We start from the raw sequence: 20,150 nt of genomic DNA on the forward strand, positions 1-20,150 counted from the left end.
GTTCAATTTACTGTAGCATTCTCAGATGCTCTGTGAAGACGTGACAGTTCAATTTACTATAACATTCTCAGAAAGTGCCTTGATGTTATATTTGCCATTTTCACCACTCGAGAATCCTCATCTTAACCAGTAGTTGAAAATATTTTAAAAATCTAATGTTGAACCGATTTGTATTTTTATATCGATTTATCTGCTTGCATCAGCAAGATACTTTTCAAATAACTCAGCTCTATCTATTTTAAACATAAATTGTTGTATGACTCGTCTTGGAATCTTTTATGAAGCACAGTAAACCCATGGGTGCTGGAATGATTGAATTCAAGCTTAGTGAAAGAATGGGAATCAAGTATCCCCATGGTACGTTCCTATAAATCTCAGCACAATTGATACTCATGTTGTGCTGTGGTGATTGCAGTACATTGGGCATTCTGTAAAACAATGAACACTTGACACAGTAATTATGTTGAAATTTATTCAAGGTCAGCAAGCTCCAAGTATTTGGAAATATGCTTCAAGTTTCACATTTAAAAGTAAATATTCCAAACCATTTGTGTTTTGCTGGCATAATGTACAAAAGTTTAAATTAATTGTCAAAGTTCATTGCCTATAGCCTACGACTAGGTGGTTTTCCTGTCATAGCCACACCATCCTGCAGTTGTTCTAAGCAAGGCCAAGTGTTTTCTCAAATGAGTTTGAGTCTGACAGCATTCTTGAGAACAGTCTTACTTACTAAAGGAAGCAAATGATATGGTTCCCCTGCTGCAGGGTAAGAGTCATATTTAGATTTGTTCCATTATTTCCTCTTGGAAAAGTGGTCAGAAACTTGTATCATTTCCAGTGTCAGTCCCAAGAAGATGAGTTAATTACATGCTTTTTATAGGCCAGCGACATTGTGGCCTTTTCTTCACAAACTGTGTTTTCATCTTGTATTAATATTCATAATCTCCACTGTATACACAATCATCCTTTCACAGTTTCTGTTTAAGTTTCAACATTAAATGTAATGACTGAGGCTTTCTGATTTTCTTAATTTGAATGCCCTGAGGAATAGGTATCCATTAGCTCTTCATGAGACAGGAAGAAAAAAGCATTAGCAGGAGAAGGATCAGTGACAAATGGCTCCCCATCAAGGGCTGATCATCAGAAACTGATGTCTAGCCTATCCAAATCCTTCTAGCTGCCTCTGCTCACCTCTCTTTCCTTCATTGCACAAGATGGGCACATGTTCAATAACCAACATGTTTTGTGCCAACAATTTGTTGATCAAATTTAAAAAACAAATAGCTAAAAAGAGTTTGGGCCTTGTGGTGATACCATTGGGCCCAGCGCATGACATGAATTATGACCCAGCAAATAACAAATTGTGATATTGGAAATATATGCAATAATAAATAATTTCTCAAACAGATAATCCACTTGCCCATTTGAAACACTTAAAACTTGCCAAGAACTTGGCAGACTTGGCAATTAAAACAAAACATTTAACTTAAGTTACTGGATATTTTTTGTGTTGGACGTGTCCTTTTATTAATTGAGAATGATGTTTACAACATTGGTGTTGTAAATTTAGATTTTTTTCTTCCCTGCGTGTTACTACGGTTACCTGTTTATTCACTCATAACACTCATCGCTGACAACAATTATAGCTACCTATAAAGATATACTGAAAGTGGGCTTTCTCCTTCCTGATGTTACTTTGCTTCTGGCGTTAGCTCAAAGAAATCTTTAGCACCTAGCAATAGTGATGTCATTAAGCAGGCTAAGCAGCCAATTTCTTAGAAGAATTCTCACAGACAGCAAAGTAGAAGTAAGAACCGCTAATAGTCCTGCACTTTTTAATCATTTTACCGGCAGCAGAACAATGATGGAACATGCACATAGGGTTGAGGTGGTGGAAATAATATATCATAAACAAAAATAAATTTAAAATCTGTGGAAGCTTTAGTATAATGGAGAAATGAGACATTCCACCAATATAAAATGAGTTTTTCCAGAACAGTGAGGTTTTTATAACAATAATTATGAACTTACTTCATTCTTTAAAAACCCAATTACATTTCAGTCAACAAGACATAACTTTCTCAAGGATTTTACAGAGATTAATAGTATAAAAGCGCAAATTTGCATCAATTTTAGTGAATTCAGAACATTTTCATCTGCAGGAGCTTCAATGGCGCACCCTGTGGCGGAGCAGGAATTCACGGACAGCAGCTTTTGTATTTCCATATTTAATTGCAATGTGTAGATGCCTGAAGGTGTTGCTGGCTTCACGGTTATGATGATAGCAAATGCTGACAGTTTCCAAGTGAACAGATTGAATGTATTGCAAGTTCTCTTATTTTGTGTGCTTAGTGCATGGACATTGGTTTCTCACTGCTTCTTGCCAATAATAGCATTTTTTGATTTGCATATGTTAATTAGAGGATAAAGAGCGCATGGGAACCACTTCCAAATAAGACTTATAATTAAATAAGTCCATTTAGATTATTCGACAAAGAACCATTACTCCAGCATTACCTGACAGATGTACTCATGTTTCAACTTGATTTCTATTTTTAGTTACTATTAATGCTTCTCAAATAATCTTGGCAAATAGTAGAGTAATGGTGTGACAGCAAGCATCTGTTAACTTCACTTTCACAGCTATTCTATGGAACTTTATGTGCAGTTTAAGTTCATTCTTGTGCAAAACAGACTGACAATACGTGGAAAAGATTAATCTGGAACATTATCTGCATTTATTATGGTAGATTCTGTACTGCAATATTTCATAGTTGCATTTTTCTCCGCCAACTTGCTTGACCTGCCCTATCAGTGCAGTAATGTGCTTAGCATCATTTACTATATATAAACACTACTGCAACATTCAGTTTGCATGAGGTTATTCAGCTGCAAATAATTTGTCTACAGTTTGTTTTATCTCTATGCATTTTTAGATACATATTATAAATCCACAGGTATATGTTTTTGCTGTATTCAGAATAATGTATTATCAAAATAAATATCTGATGTGAACGTCCTTTGGTTTCGGAAACCATAAAATTATTGCTGAAAAGAGACATGTTGCCAAAGATTTTCGTCTTGCACACATCAGGACAAATGCAGATTTCAGGCAATCACAATTTGTACTGCAGGAGAAAAGGATGCGATTTGGTTGACATGTTGGCAACATCTTGACTAATGAAAGTCATGAAGAAAGCAAAAGAGAACTATCACTCCGCAGGCTCTGAGATAATTCAGGAAAAGCCAGGGCTTCAGCGTATTCATTTTTGTTTGCAGACAACAAGTTCCTGTGCAGGAACCTATGTTGCTTCTCGCACGTGTAAACGTTACCTGCAACTATTTAAACACCATTCCTGAAGTATGTTTGCCATTTATTTTCCTTCCTATTTGCAAAGCTTTGTACCCAGTCTGCCTTAAACCTCACTTGCCATTGTTCTGCTCACATGCATATTTTATCCAACTTCCTCTACATTTCTTTCCTTTTTTGGAAACTGTTTCTGATTTTTTTAAAATTAATTTGTGTCTGCTGCTTTCAAGGATTAATCATAGTTTATAGCTGCTGCTTTTACTTTACTTTGATTTCAAGGAAGAAGCTTAATTATGACTGCTGCTTCAGTTTAATCCTTTAGTTTCTTCCTGCTGCTCTGTTTGACAGTCATGATCCAATTCCTGACAAGACTTTGGGCTTTAATTTGGTTTAGTAAATATCTCTGACAAATAACAGTTAATACATTTTTGGAATAACTCTTTTTGTTTTGCTGCAATTATTTAAACATGGTCAAAATATATTAACTAATGTAGGAAATGATAGAAGAATCCTATTAGATTGGGTGTGAAATTAGGAGGTTTGATTTGATATATTATTGTCACATGTATTAGCCTACAATGAAAAGAATTGTTCCTTGCATGCTATGTAGACAAAGCAGTGGGATTAGGGGCAACATGGTGGCACAGTGATTAGCACTGCTGTGTCTCAGTGCCAGGGACTGAGGTTTGATTCCCAGCTTGAGTCACTGTCTGTGTGGCATTTACATGTTCTCCGTGTCTGTGTGGGTTCCCTCCAGGTGCTCTGGTTTCCTCCCACAGTCCAAAGATGTGAGGGTTAGGTAAATTGGCCATGATACAGAATTGCCCCTTAGTGTCAGGGGGGATTAGCTAGGGTAAATGCATGAGGTTATTAGGATAGCACCTGGGTGGGACTGTGGTTGGTGCAGTCTTGATGGGCTGAGTGGCCTCCTTCTGCACTGTAGGATTCTTTAATTCAATGATTATCTGCTCCTAAAGAAAGAACAACATTTATATGGTGCCTCCCATGATTTCAGGACATTCCAAAGTGCTTTACAGCCAACAAAGCATTTTTGATTTGTATTTATTGTTGCAACGCAGGGAAACATGGCATTATGCATACAGTCTCATGAGCAATAATGTGATAACCACCAATTTTTTTTAAGTATGGAAACAGGCCTTCAGCTTTGTCCATGCCATCCTTTTTTAACCCCTAAGCTAGTCCCAATTGCCCACATTTGGCCCACATCCTCTATATCCATCTTACCCATGTAACTGTCTAAACGCTTTTTAAAAGACAAGATTATACCCACCTCTGTTATTTCTGGCAGCTTGCTCCAGACACTAACCACCCTCAGTGTGAAAAAATTACCCCTCTGGACCCTATTTTATCTCTCCCCTCTCATCATAAACCTATATCCTCTAGTTTTAGACTCCCATATGTTTGGGAAAAGATATTGACTATCTAGCTGATCTATTCCCTCATTATTTTATAGACCTCAACAAGATCAATCCTAAGCCTCCTGCGCTCCAGAGAAAAAGGTCCCAGTCTATCCAGCCTTTCCTTTTAATTCAAACCATCAATTCCTGGTTTTTTCTAAGTAAATCTTTTCTGCGTTCTTTCTAGTTTAATAATATCCTTTTCTATAATAGGGTGACTAGACTGTACACAGTATTCCAAGTGTGGCCTCACTAATGTCTTGTACAACTTCAACAAGAGGTCCCAACTCCTGCATTCAATGTTCTGATCAATGAAACCAAGCATGCTGAATGTCTTCTTCACCACCCTGTCCACCTGTGACTCCACTTTCAAGGAGTTATGAACCTGTACCCCTCGATCTGGGTATAGTATGATAATAATGTTTTTTCTCTTTTCATTCACAGGTTTTAAGTCAGTCCACCTCGTGTCCAATGAGGGGCATACACGCGATGGGTCGTACTGGGGCTGCTTTTGGTTGTTCGAGATTGGCCTAGTGCTTCATGTCGTTAGTGTGTGCCTAAACTGGACCAGATACTGGGCAAGACGACAGCTCAGTGACTATCGCTGATTGCTGTGCAGACACATGGATTTGGGCCAGTGTCTGTGGGAGTTTGCGCATTCTCCCTGTGCTTGCGTGGGTTTTCTCCGGTGCTCCGGTTTCCTCCCACACCCCAAAGATGTGCTGTTAGGCTGATTGGCAGGAATAAATTGTCCCTAAATCAGATTCCCTCAATCTGGATGGCCATAAAACATTAGATAGGGGTCATGGGTAGAGAGGTGGACTGGTGGTGTTGAGATGGCGGCACGGGCTCTTTGGGCCGAAGGGCCTGTTTCCCGGGCTGATTTTGTTCTTTGTTCTTTTGTTCTGCAACTGTCCCCAACACCTTACCATTAACTGGGTCAGTCCTACCCTGGTTGGACTGACCAAAATGCATCACCTCGCATTTATCTATATTTAAACTCCATCTGCTATTCGTCAGCCCATTGGCCCAATTGATCAAGATCCTGTTGCAATCCTAGATAACCTTCACAGTCCACTATGCCACCAATCTTGGTGTCATCTGCAAACTTACTAACCATGGCTACTAAATTCTCATCCAAATCATTAATATAAATGACAAATAGCTAGACCCAGCACCGATCCCTGAGGCACACCACTAGTCCCAGACCCTCAGTTTGAGAAACAACCTTCTACAATCACCCTCTGTCTTCTTTATCAAGCCAATTTTGTATCCATTTGGCTACCTCACCCTGAATCCCGTGAGATTTAACCTTATGCAGCACCTAGCATGTGGTACCTTGTCAAAGGTGTTGCTAAAGTCCATGTAGACAACATCAACTGCACTGCTCTCATCTACTTTCTTGGTTACCCCTTCAAAATACTCAGTCAAATTTGTGAGACATGTTTTTCCACTCACAAAGCCATGCTGACTTTCCCAGTCAGTCCTTGCCTCTTTAAATGCCTGCAGATACTGTCTCTCAAAATACCTTCTAATAACTTACCCAATACAGATGTGAGGCTCACTGGCCTGCAGTTCACAGGCTTTTTCCTGCAGCCCTTCTTAAACAAAGGCGCAATATTTGCCACCCTCCAGTCTTCACCTCACCTGTGACTACTGATGATTCAAATATCTCTGCCCAGGGACCTGCAATTTTCTCCCTGGCTTCCCACATTGTCTTGGGATACACCATCAAGTCCTGGGGATTTATCTACCTTGATGCGCTTTAAGACTGCTAGCACCATCTTCTCTATAATATGTGCACTCCTCAAGACATCACTATTTATTTCCCCAAGTTCCCTAATATCCATGCTTTTCTCAACAGTGAATACTGATGAGAAATATTCATTTAGGATTTCACCCATTTCTTGTGGATCTGCACATAGATGACTTTGTTGATCCCAACTCTCTCCCTAATTACTCTTTTGCCCTTGATGTATTTGTAGAACCTCTTTGAATTCGCCTTTGCCTCATCTGTCAAACCAATCTCATGTTCCCGTTTTGCCCTCCTGATTTCTCTCTTAACGCTACTCCTACACCCCCTATACTCTTCAAGAGATTCACTTGATTCCACCTGCCTATGCACATCATGTGTTGCCGCCTCCTTGATCAGGCCTCGATATCCCAAGTCATCAAGGGTTCCCTCCTCCTACCAGCCTTGCCCTTCACTCTAAGAGGAATGTGATCTATCACTCACATTTCTGTCACCTGCCCTTCCTTATTTTCCAAGAGGAGGTCAATTTTTCCACCTCTCTGAATGAGAAATTCCTCCTGAATATACCCAACAAATTTCTCTCCATCCAACCTCTAATACTATGGCTGTCCCAGTTAATGCTGGGAAATTTAAAATTCCCTACTATTACTACCCTATTTTTCTTGGAGCTATCTGTAATCTCCTTGTATATTTGCTCCTCAATTATCTGCTGACTATTTGGGGGCCTAAAGTACAACCGCATCAAGGTGATTTCCCTCTTATTTCTCAGTTCAACACACATAGACTTAATGGATGAACCCTCAGATATATTTCCTCTCAGTACTGCCGTGATGTTTTCCTTATTCAAAACTGCAACTCTCCCTCCTCTCTTAGCTCCTGTTCTATCTTTCCTATAGTATCTATATCCTGAAACATTGAGTTGCCAGTCCTGTCCTTCCCTTAGCCATGTTTCAGTAATAGCTATAATATCTCAGAACCACGTACCCATCCATGTCCTGAGTTCATTTGCCTTGCCCATCAGGACTCTTGCATTGAAATAAATGCAGTAAAATCTAGATTTCCCTTGCTCTCTGTTTTGCTTTTGCCTGATGTGTCTAGTATTAGGATTACTGACACTGCCTTCACTATTTAATGTGCTCTCTTTAACTTCTGTTTTGTCCTCAACCTTCTCTTCTGTTGTCTTCATCCTTCTGTTCTGTATCAATTAGTCTGCATTAGTTATGTCAGCTGAGTGACAAATACTATCCAATGGGAGAAATCTTCTTTAAAATAATGGCATGTGATTTTTGATATCCATATGGAAGGGCAGATGGTGATTTCATTTAACTTTTCTTCTGAAAGACATTACTTGATTATGTTTTCAAGTTGCTGCAGTTAGACTTAAACCCACAACTTTCTGACTCAAGTCAGCATGCTACCATTGAACATCCTCCATCTTCACAGAATGTCGCTTGCTTGGGCTTCTTCCTCATCCTCACCAGCAGCATTCAGAATCAACATTTCAAATGTTGGTCAGCAATTGAAGCTCTGACCCTCCTCATTATATTGGATTCAATGTCTCATGTCTGTTCAGAGTTGCACCAGACAACTTGAGTTCAGTAAAGGTGACTGTTTTAGAGTTGGCTATCAGTAACTGTGCTGGAATCTTTGACAGTATCAGATGCATCTGCTATTGCTACTGGAGGAATTAATTTACTCTACTGAAAACAGTTGTCGTGAATTTTGTTGTGTTGTCTTTGGGTGGGGGGCTCAGTTCAGTTCAGGAGGTGTACACATGTTTTAATCAAAACAGAAAACAGGTTTGTTTTAGGTGTGCATTGTACATGCTTCAATTCCCCACTCTGGCAGGCTGGATGACCTGATGATATCACAAAGTAATTGTGGTTTCCCCATATACCCAACATTCCTCTCCCTTCTAAGTCCCCCCATCCCCGATCAATCGCAGGGATGTTTATATCTGATGATATCCGTCACTTGGGCATGTCAGTAGATATTTCTTTCCTTGGAGGGGTCACTATATCATTCTCAATAAGGAAATTGGCAGGAGCAATAAGATCACTGGTTGTTTCGGACTCGCCTGATGCTGCAGTAGGAACTAAACACAGTGTTGGTGAGGCCACACCCGGAGTATGTGTACAGTTTTGGTGTTCCATGTGAGGAAAGATGTCCTTGCCAGAGAGCGAGTGTTGCAAAGATTTACCAGGCTGATTCCTGGAGTGGCAGGAGAATCTATGTAAGTTAGGATTGTGTTCATTGGAGTTTAGAAGACAGACGAGATCCTCATTTAATCTACCATGTCTAATCCTGTTAAAATTTTATAAATTTCTGAGGGAATATTCCCATGGCGGGGGAGATCAGAACCAGAGGTCATAGTTTGAGGATAAAGGATAAACCTTTTAAGATTGAGGTGAGGAGAAATTTCTTCATCCAGGAAATGGTGAATTCACTGTCACAAGAAGTAGTTAAGGCCAAAACGTGTGATTTCAAGAAGACATTAGATCTAACTCTTGGCCTGAAGAGATCAAGGGATATAGAGGAAGGCGGGATCAGGATATTGAATTTGACGATCAGCCATGATCAAAGTGAATTTTGAGTTGTAATTTCCTGAATACACTACAGAATTGATACTAGGGAACGGACATTCATGCACCTTACAATAGTTAATTATTTAGTCTTTTGGTCTTTTGATGCCAGGCTTCTGTCAGAATGATGTAACCACTTTTTGGAAAGGATACCTGTCCTCAATATTTGTTTCTGTAGATTATATGTAGCACTCCTATGGAGGGAATGTAGCTATAGAGGGAGTATAGCAAAGGTTTACCAGGCTGTCAGTTTTTTTATTATTCCTAATTGCTAGAAGATTTCAACCCAACTTCCAACCGCGCAAGAGTGATTTGTAATAGTATGTCTTGGCTTTCTTCCTACTTCAGAATTTTACACTGAAATCTACATAAATGCAGCTTGCAAAACTAGTTCCATTAAGATTAAAACAAGTCTTTGAGCTGGAAGTAAGATAATATTGCGAGAATTTTATCAAACATCCAGTTGTTGACCCTTTCTCCAGAACTGTTACTTGCCATCCTTATGCTTGATTGCATTATAGTTTTTGAAGTTGTTGATCCATGCTGTTGAAATAATAGCAAATTAAATTACCTTTTTTCTAGTGTAATGTGATCATATAACCCAGGAAAGTTGATTTCTGGCATGTTGGAACAGCATAATCTCTAACTGATCAACAGATTTCATTGCGCATGAGCCAATTTAGTGTGGGATTTCAAGTTCATGTTAACAATTCGCATATTTTTGTTTATTTGCAGTAAAATCAACTGTATTAAACTACCAGAGTCCTGCGACAGGTCTTTTCCCCAGCAAGACTGTTGGTAATAGTAATCATGCCAAAGTTCGAGATTGCCTTTATTGTGCTGCCAGTGCTTGGGCTGTAGCACTAGCTTATAGGTAAGTCCAATCCTCGTGGTATCTGGATTTTACTACTAAGATATTTTATGTATTTAATATGTTGTTAGATATTTTATGTCTGCTCAGAACTTGGTAGTCCATAAATTGCAAATTGAAGTGAATAGTTTGTGTTTCTCTAAATTGATGTGACAATTCAGATACAATGCTGTAATTTCAGAAGGATCTGTCTTTACTATCACTTCTCCTATATTGACCGGATCTTGTTTTGGACAGAGTTCTGTACTCGCAGCAAAACGTTGATGTGAACTCTGCACTGATGAATTAAGTGTTTCTCTTGATGGCGCCTATGAAAACATAGATGTTTGCAGCATTAAAAGAGCCTGTTTGACCCATTGTGTGTGTGTTAGCTCATTACTGGAGCATTCTAAATCTAATTACACTCTCCTGCATGTACAAGGAGTGCAATGTTAACATGCTGGTACAGCAAGCAATTAGGAAGGCAAGTTGGTCTTTATTGCAAAGGGATTCAAATACGAGAAAAAGGAAATCTTGCTGCAACTGTACATGACACTGGTGAGACCACACCTGGCATACTGTGCATAGTTGGGGTTTCAAATCTAAGGAAGAATATCCTTAGATTCTGGGTGATATAACAAAGGTTGGCTAGATTGGTTCCCGGGATGAAAGACTTTTTAAATTGAGTCTGCACTCTGGAATTTTAAAAAAAGGATAGCTGATTTCATTGAAACATACAAGATTCTGAATGGGCTTGATAGAACAGACAGTGAGGTTGTTTCCCCGGCTGAGAAATTTAGACCACAGGAGGATAAGGAACTGATCACTTAGATCTGAGGTAAAGAGATATTTATTCACTCAGAGTTGTGAATCTTTGAAATTCTTTACCCCAGATTCATCGATTTTTCCATCTGTTACTACATTAAGACTGAGACAGATTTTTGGTGTCTCAGGGTATTGAGGAATATGGCTAACAGGTAGGAAAGTGGAGTTGAGGCCGATGATCAATCATGATCAAATTGAACGGGAAAATAGACTCAAGAGACTATTTGGGCTGCTCTGTCTTCTAGTTTTTATGTTGTATTCACTTTCCCTATAGCCCTGTATATTGCTCTACTCAACTTATCCAATTTTGTTCATTGATGAAACACTCTGTGTCTTAAGAGTGCTATTTATTCCATGCTCCAACAAAACAAATTTCTCTTAGTACCTCTCCTAACACTTAGTGATATTTTAGTTTGATAATTTTTTGTCTCTAACCAGAAGAATGTGTTCCCTGATTCACTGCAAATATTAGTTTTAAAACTGCTTATTTGAATCTCCTCGTTGCGTTCTCTATTCCAGTGAAATAAAATCCTTAGCATTATCCTGGTGGATCCATACTGTATGGTTTGAATGGGTATAAAGTACTTTGAATAATGGCATTCCAAAAACTGCATGCAGTCCTTTAACTGCGCCACGACCAATATTTAGTACAAACTCATCATTATTTCTATGTTGTTGTACTCTCTGCACCTACTTAGATCTACAGAAAAGTAATGGTGTAGAAAGGGCCAATTCAGCCCATCATGTCTGCATCAGTCAGAAAAGAAGAAAAGAAAATGGGCCACTTAATTTAATTCTAACCCCACACTGGTCCGCAGCCTTGCAGGTTACAAAGCTTCAGATGTTGATCCAGGTACCCTTTAAATGTGTTCAGTGTCAACCACCAACTTGGACAGTGAATTCTAGATGCCCATCATCCCTTCTCTGAGTGAAAATGTTTTTCTTCATGTCCTCTCTAATTTTTCTACCAATCTATGCACCCTGCAAATTGACCCCTCAGGTAGTGGAAACAAGCCTTTGCTGTATGTTCTAACCAGATCCCTCAATTTTGTACACCTCAATTAGGTCACCCCTTAGCCGCTGCTTTTTTAAGGGAAACAACCCTTGCCTATTCAAGCTCTCCTCAGCTGCAATTTTCAAGCACTGGCAACATAGGAGAAGCTATGAAGCTGGGCTAGCACTTAATATAAAAAAGGATAGCAAGAGTTTTTATAAATATATAAAAAGGAAGAGGCTGGCTAGGGTGAACGTTGGTCCTTTAGAGGATGAGAAAGGGGAGCTAGTGGTAGGGGATGGGGATATGGCTAAGGTCTTGAATAACTTTTTTGTTTCTGTCTTCACGGAGGAGGACGTGAATAATTTGCCGGGTGTTAGCGATGGAAAGGTGGTAGGACTGGAGGGTCTTAATGACATTACTGTTACTAGAGAGGTGGTGCTCGACAGACTGGAGGGGCTGATTGTGGACAGGTCCCCAGGACCGGATGGAATGCATCCGAGGGTTCTGAAAGAAATGGCGGAGGTGATAGTGGATGCCTTGGTGGTTATTTTCCAGACGTCGCTGGATTCCGGGGAAGTGCCGGAAGATTGGAAAACGGCTAATGTTACGCCGTTGTTTAAGAAGGGTGCCAGGCAAAAGGCGGGGAATTATAGGCCGGTTAGTTTAACGTCTGTGGTAGGTAAAATGTTAGAATCCGTCATTAAGGAGGAAATTGCGAGGCATCTTGAAGGGAATTGCTTGATAGGGCAGACGCAACACGGTTTCATTAAAGGGAAGTCGTGTCTGACAAATTTACTGGAGTTCTATGAGGATGTGTCTAGGGCAGTGGATAGAGGAGAGCCGGTGGATGTGGTCTTTCTGGATTTTCAGAAGGCGTTTGACAAGGTACCTCACAAGAGGTTATTGCAGAAGGTCAGGGGACATGGAGTTGGGGGTAGGGTGTTAGCGTGGATAGAGGATTGGTTGTCAAATAGGAGGCAGAGAGTGGGGGTCAATGGGTGCTATTCGGATTGGCGGTTGGTGACTAGTGGGGTGCCCCAGGGGTCGGTGCTGGGGCCTCAGCTATTTACCATTTATATAGATGATCTGGAGGAGGGAACCGAGTGCAGGGTGTCGAAATTTGCTGATGACACCAAGATTGGGGGAAAGGCAAATTGTGCGGAGGGTGTGGAGAGTCTGCAGAAGGATCTAGATAGGCTGGGCGAATGGGCCAGGAAATGGCAAATGGAATTTAATGTTGGCAAGTGTGAGGTGGTCCACTTTGGTAGGAAGAATGGTAGGAAGGACTATTACTTACGTGGCGAAAAACTGCAGCAGGCGACGGTGCAGAGGGACCTCGGGGTCCTTGTGCATGAGTCTCAAAAACCCAGCTTGCAGGTGCAGCAGGTGGTCAGGAAGGCGAATGGGATGCTGGCCTTCATAGCGAGGGGGATTGAATATAAAAGTAGGGAGGTCTTGCTGCATCTGTATAGGGCATTGGTGAGGCCGCAGCTGGAGTACTGTGTGCAGTTTTGGGCGCCGCACCTGCGCAAGGATATTTTGGCCCTGGAGGGAGTGCAGAGGAGGTTTACTAGGCTGATACCGGAGTTGAGGGGATTGAGCTATGAGGAGAGGCTGAATAAACTAGGCTTGTACTCGTTAGAGTTTAGAAGAATGAGGGGAGATCTCATTGAGACGTATAAGATGATGAATGGGATGGATAGGATAGAGGTGGAGAGACTCTTCCCGCTCAAAAAAGACAGTAGGACTAGGGGGCACAGCCTCAAGATAAAGGGGAGGCGGTTTAGAACGGAGTTGAGGAGGAACTTCTTCACTCAAAGGGTGGTGAATCTCTGGAATTCTCTGCCCGTTGAAGTGGTGGAGGCTGCCTCGCTAAATATTTTTAAGAAGCGGGTTGATGGGTTCTTGATAAGAGAGGGGATTAAGGGTTATGGGGAGAGGGCGGGAAAGTGGAACTGAGCCACGACAGATCAGCCATGATCTTATTGAATGGCGGGGCAGGCTCGAAGGGCTAGATGGCCTACTCCTGCTCCTATTTCTTATGTTCTTATGTTCTTAAATCTCCTCTGCATTCTCTCCACAGCAATTATAGCCGTCCTGTAATGTGGTGACCAGACCTGTACACAATTGCACAGGTGACAGTGGCACAGTGATTAGCATTGCTGCCTCACAGCACCAGGGACCCGGGTTCAATTTCCAGTTTGGGTCACTGTTGGTGCAGAGTCTGCACATTCTCCCCATGTCAGTGTGGGTTTCCTCTGGGTGCTCCAGTTTCTTCCTACAGTCTGAAGGACGTGCTCGTTAGGTGCATTGGCCATGCTAAATTCTCCCTTGGTGTACCAAACAGATGCCAGAGTGTGGCGACTAGAGGACCTTCACAGTAACTTTGTTGCAGTGTTAATATAAGCCTATTTGTGACACCAATAAATAGACGTTAAAGTACTTTAAAACTTTTTCATTTGCAAAACCATCGATTGACCATTATCCTTTGTTTACTGTCATCGAATGAATTTTGGGTCCAACCTGCCCCCTTCTCTTGTATTGCATGAGATCTCACTTTTTCTGACCACTCTGCCATGGGGAAACCTCGTAAAATGCCTTACTGAAGTTCATGTATGGTGTTGTGAGACTTCTTACAAAATCCATGTGGACAACATCCGCTGCCCTCATCAATCCTTTTTGTTACTTGCTCAAAAAGTATATTAGTAAAACACAATCTTCCTGTAATAAAACTATGCTGATTATCCTTGATCAACATGTGCCTTTCTGAATGACAGTTTACGCTGTCTCTTAGAATTGTTTCCAATAATTTGTTTACCACTGACCAGCCTATAATTTCCTGGCCTAACTCTCGTATTCTTTCTAAATAATGGTATGATATTTGTAGACCTCTTTGGGAGCTCACCTTTATGGATTGAAAACTGATCCCCAAGCATCTGCTTTTCCTTATCTGGCTTCTTTCTACAACTTGGGATACAATCCATCCGGCCCTGGTTATTTATCCGACTTGAAGGATGTCAAGCCCTCCAGTACTACTACTCTTACTGTGTTTATTGTATCTAATCTTTTACACAATCTAAGTTTAGATTTTAAGTCTAATATTCTTTCGGGCGTTTTTGCGGCTTCATTTGCCTGTGCTCGTACTTTGAAGAAATTATGTATTTGAATCCCAAATCTCTGCTCATCAGTAAGTGCCTTTCCATTATGTGTAAACTCCCATTTCTTTTCTTCCCCAAACTCCACCCAATTGCATTATCTCCTGCCTGTTTAACCATCCAATAACTGTCTACGTCTTAACATTGTAACCATGAATCATTACTTTTGACTTCTGCTAATTCTTGTTGCGTGATATTAAAACAAAAATTATGGAAAGAAAATTGTTGTAATTCAAGTCAGAAACTCCAAAGTGTTTTATAAAGTCTGCCTGGATTGTAAGTTTTGCAATTTGAATTTGGCTAGGGCAAATATGAGATGTTTCATTTCAGGTATAATTCAAATGACCCATTAGGGAGCTTTTAACAAACCAAGTTTCTTTAAGAATACAGTTAACGTGTATCGAAAGAAAATTAGCAATAGCTTTTAACAATTACAAACAAGAGAAAAACTATCATGTTGTATAAACCTTAACAGCGAAATACCATTCCAACCAAACAAATCTCATAAACAAAAGCCTTGCTATGGAGTTAGCACAGAAAATATGAATGCTCACATGATGCTGGAATTTAGTTCTTTGGTTGGATGCTGCAGTTCTCTTGATTTACGCACTGACAAACTTGAAGTCAGAACAGCTTCCCCAAAATACCAGGGAAAGAGAGAGACTCTCGTTAGTCGCTTAGGAAGCCACCAATAACAGAATTTTCTCCCCAGAAAGGCCAGGAGACCTGTTTCTGGCTAGCCAGCAGAATTTACAACACAGAGAGAGAGAAACACTGCTTTTCAGTCTGACAGCTTTTCAGCTGTCCAAACACCTTCTAAACTAAAAATCCTTAGATTCCTCTGTGGAGGAACCACCTGACACTTTAACTGCAATTAAGCAGCAATAAAAAGACATCTAAGCAGGCAGCCAGTGCCACAATTAAATCAAAAGACCTGCTTATAAACTGCAGAGAACATGATTTTTTAAAAAAATTTCTTAAAGGCACATGAACGTCACAAAATACAATGGTTAAAACTCAGACTGCTGATTAGCTCTAAAGTCATAGTGCAGATAAGCAGACAATGCTGAGGAAGAACAAATGGAAGCTTCAAATCACAAATTAAATGAACTATTTATTGGGTTACCCAGTGTGCACAGAAATTTTAAAAATTGCATTCTTGACTGAAGAAACTAAATGGTACTGCCATTCCACAATCAGACCCCTGCCCTGGTAACCAGAAATACTGGTCATCCATAATACTGAACAGAAGATTGCAGAAAAGCAGTCAGCATAGTTTACTGGTATCCAACTACTTGAACGAACTTTGGGAAATCATCCCTTCCAATGATGACCAACTGCCACCTCCATCTGCACTGAACACAGATTGACAGTCCCCCTTCCTCCACCACTTAAGTGAGATTGTCATTAGTCACAAACAACCCAGCCATCCCAATTCCTCAGCAGTTGAAATGAGTAGGAAATCTTTTATATTGCATCGTCCGCCCCTTTTACTGAACAGTAGTAATGGCGCTGTGCGTACAACACCACAGGGATTGCAGCGGTTTAAGAAGGCAGCTCACTACCACTTTCTTGAGGACAACTAGGGATGTTGGCTGAGCCAGAGACACCCTCATCCTGTGAATGAATAAAGAAAAATAATCATAAATTGTTGCAGCCTCATTTGGAAAAGAACATAATAGAACCCTTCAACTGACCACAAATTTTCAGCCCCTCCCCATTCTGAGTGAGCTGAAAATAAGTCCCAAAATTGATTAGGAACCCCCCCCACCAAATTGCTGCACAATTACTTATTCAGTAATTACGCTCAACCAAATAAACATATAGCCATCAAAATCCATTCATCAAACCGAAACAAGTACAAACCCAGTGGATTGCAAATTCTGTAGAGAGAGTAATAATTCATAGAACATAATAAAAGTTGCAAAAGGATATATTGGGGAAAAAAAAACGAATGGGCACAATCCATTTTGATGTCCTATGTGAGGAAATGTGAATTAATTCACTTTGTTTAATCACTAAATACTTGTACATAAGTATCTACAAGTATAAAAAGTCATCTAAGTAGGCTATTGGAATGTTGACCTTTATCTCAAAGACTTTGACATATAAACTTGTGGAGGTGGCTTTGGATGAACAACACATCTTAAATATTGAATTGGTAAATATATGGACAGGTAGAGTAACCTGAGTTTATATTCCTATGAATTTAGATGGTGTCGGTTGATCTAATTGAGATCGGCGCGGTACTCCGGTTTCCTCCCACAGTCCAAAGATGTGCGGGTTAGGTTGATTGGCCATGCTAAGAAATTGCCCCTTAGTATCCAGGGATGCGTAGGTTAGAGGAATTAGTGGGTATAATATGTAGGAATATGGGGGTAGGGCCTGGGTGGGATTGTGTTTGGTGCAGACTCGATGGGCCGAAGGGCCTCTTTCTGCACTGTATGGTTCTATGATCTTTAAAATAATAAAGATACTCAGTTAAGGTGCTCAAAAAACCTATTTCCTCTGATGAGGGAATACTGAATAAGAGGATAGTGTTAAAATTAGAGCCATTTGGGATGGAAATTGAGAAGCACATTTTCACAATAAGGTCGTGGAAACCACGAACTTAGTTTTCCGAAAGCTTTGGATTCTGGATCAATTAAATTTTTCGAGACAGATCAATAAAAATGTGATGGGCAAAGATATCAAGTGATATGGATCAAAGACAGATAAATAGAGTTGTGGTACAGATCAACCATCGTTTGATTGAAAGAGGGAACAGGCTTAACTTCAATCATCTGCTCCAGTTCATTTGTTCTTTGCACCTTTTCTGCAAAGATGTAGATATTTTTGGCAGAGAAAATTGCTTCAGTCTAGTTTTCCGTTGTTCCTATCCTTTACTTATGCACCTGTGGGGCAACATTGTCCATGTTATAGTTGCAAAAGAATCTGATTGCAGTCCAGAATGCTTCACTCTCCTAATTTTGTTGCGTGGAGTATGCTGAACCCTGGAGTAGTTCGGTCATTTCCTTTCAGCAAAGAAATGTGCACTCTTTACCCGGTCTGGCCTAAGTGTGACTTAAGACCCACAACATTGTGATTGATTCTGAACTGCCCATGGTTGTATCAAACTGTTGTAGAAAAAGCAATTAAGTATAAAATATTACAGGCCATCTCTCATTAACATAGGCACCGGATTTGGTTACTGCAGAGGCATTTGTTGCCTAGTCAATCTTCCTTGCTAATGTCAGAGAACTTGTTAAGTAACAACATTTGTACATTTATATTGTGCATTTAATGTAATAAAACGTCCTAAGGTACTTCACATTGTAAAACAAAATATAACACTGAACCCCAGAGGGAGTTTTAGGTTACATAAACAAAAGTTTGGTCAAATAGGTTAAGTTTTAGAGTATCTTATAGGAGGAAAGCAAAATAGAAGGGTAGTGGTGAATATAGAGAAGATTGCTGAGCCTAGGACAGAGGCAATTGAAAGTGCAACCATCACTGATGGAGCAGTTAAAATCACAGATGCTGAAGAGGCCAGAATTAGACATCTTATGCAATTGTGAGACTAGAAGCAGACACAAGGAGAGGCAAGGCCTCTCCTTGTAATTCTGTACCACATTTCTACTATCGCTTGTATTCCATGACCGATGACATTTCTTACAAATCTGTTGTGTGACACTGCATCAAATGCCTTCTAAAAGTCCACATGCACCACATCAACAACATTACCCTCATCGACCTTTTCTATTGCATCCTCTAAAAATTCTAACAAGTTTGCTAAACACGATTTCCCCTTTAGAAATCCATGTTGGCTCTTCCTTATCAATCCACGTTTTTCCATGTGACTACTAATTTTATCTTGATTAATGATTTCTCGAAGTTTGCCCCCTATTAGTTTTGATGAGGAGGAACTCATTAGCATACTTGTGAAAATTAATATCGTTCGTTCAGATGATGTGGTCGAGGGGCAGGATATCGATGAGATTTAGGAGGCCACAAGGGTAAATGCTTGGGAAATGCCAGAGGTAACAGTGCAGGAGCAGGAAGTGAATCTTTTGCATGTGATGCTCTGATTAAAGAGATGAGAATGAAATCAAGTTGAAAGTGGTCCAATCCATCCGGGTGACGATGGAGAACGATATCAGAAGACACTTGTGTGGTCAAGCACGTCAAAAGCTACAGGATAGTTTGAGAAGGAAGGGAAAGGACAGTTTACCTTTGTCACAGTCACATTAAGTATCGTATGAGTTTGACAAGAGACATTTAGGTAATGTAGCAGAAGAGGAAACATGATTTGAAGAATTCAGTTTTGGAGGTCTGGAAAGGATACATATGAATTTGGGAGGTGACACCTGCAAAGTCTTGAGAGAGAAACGGGTGATTAGTTTGCAAGATAGTTTGACTTGGCCCTTCTTAAGGAGTAGGCCACCTGCAGAATCAAGTGTTTCATTTGACTTCTCCATCACTACCCTTGAGATATCCTACTTCACTGAAGGACAGAATTACTAGAGGTGGTGGTACAGTGGTATACAGTCAGGAGGATGTAGCCCTGCAAGTCATTAACATTAAATGTGGACTCCATTAAGTCTTATAGTTTCCAATAAATTATAGACAAGAATCTCTTGCTGAATACCGCCTACTTCCGTCCCTCGGACAAAATCAGTACTGCTTCATGTTAATATCACTTGGAAGAAACATCAAGGCCAATAAGGACATAGGATGCACACTGGGTACGAGATTTCAATGTCCGACACCAAGAATTGCTTAGAACAGAAGAACACGAGGAGTAGGCCACCAGTCACTGCAAGTCTGCCGCACCATTCAAAATGATCATGGTTGATCTATGCCAGCCTCAATCCTTTTCTGTGCCATTTCCCATACCCCTTTATTCCGTGATCTATCAAATATTTACCCACCTCCACTTTAAGTACTTCTAATGATTCAGCCTCCACTACCCTTTGGACAGAGAATTCCAAAGATTTACAACCCACTGCGCCAATATATTTCTTTGCGCCTCAGTTTTACATGACCGGCCTCTTGTACCTACGTGCCATTAATCGAGCCTCTTCACTGGTGTAAGCATCTCATCATCTACCATGGTCACTGACTGAGCTGGCTGAGTCCTGAAGAAAGATTGAGCCTGTGGCAGGTAGTGAGAGATCCAACATGAGGGAAAACCTACTTTACCTTGTCCACGATAGTCTATCAGTCATAGATGCGTTTGTCCTGAATAGTACTGTTAAGAGTGATCAAAAAACAATCATTG

The 20,150-nt window shown here is 40.4% G+C and overlaps 1 protein-coding gene across 3 annotated transcripts in view; it reads left to right on the plus strand.

The window, feature by feature from the left end:
* phkb (phosphorylase kinase, beta) overlaps positions 1-20,150 on the plus strand; it is a 274,002-nt gene that overhangs the window by 19,339 nt on the left and 234,513 nt on the right. For all 3 annotated transcript variants that reach the window (XM_080186956.1, XM_080186954.1, XM_080186955.1), the window contains one exon: positions 9,799-9,937. In XM_080186956.1, coding sequence (XP_080043082.1) covers positions 9,799-9,937 — 139 coding nt within the window. The remainder of the gene's footprint in view (positions 1-9,798; positions 9,938-20,150) is intronic.

Source organism: Carcharhinus amblyrhynchos, chromosome 4, assembly GCF_965287045.1.
Source record: "Carcharhinus amblyrhynchos chromosome 4, sCarAmb.v2.hapA, whole genome shotgun sequence".
NCBI lineage: Eukaryota > Metazoa > Chordata > Chondrichthyes > Carcharhiniformes > Carcharhinidae > Carcharhinus > Carcharhinus amblyrhynchos.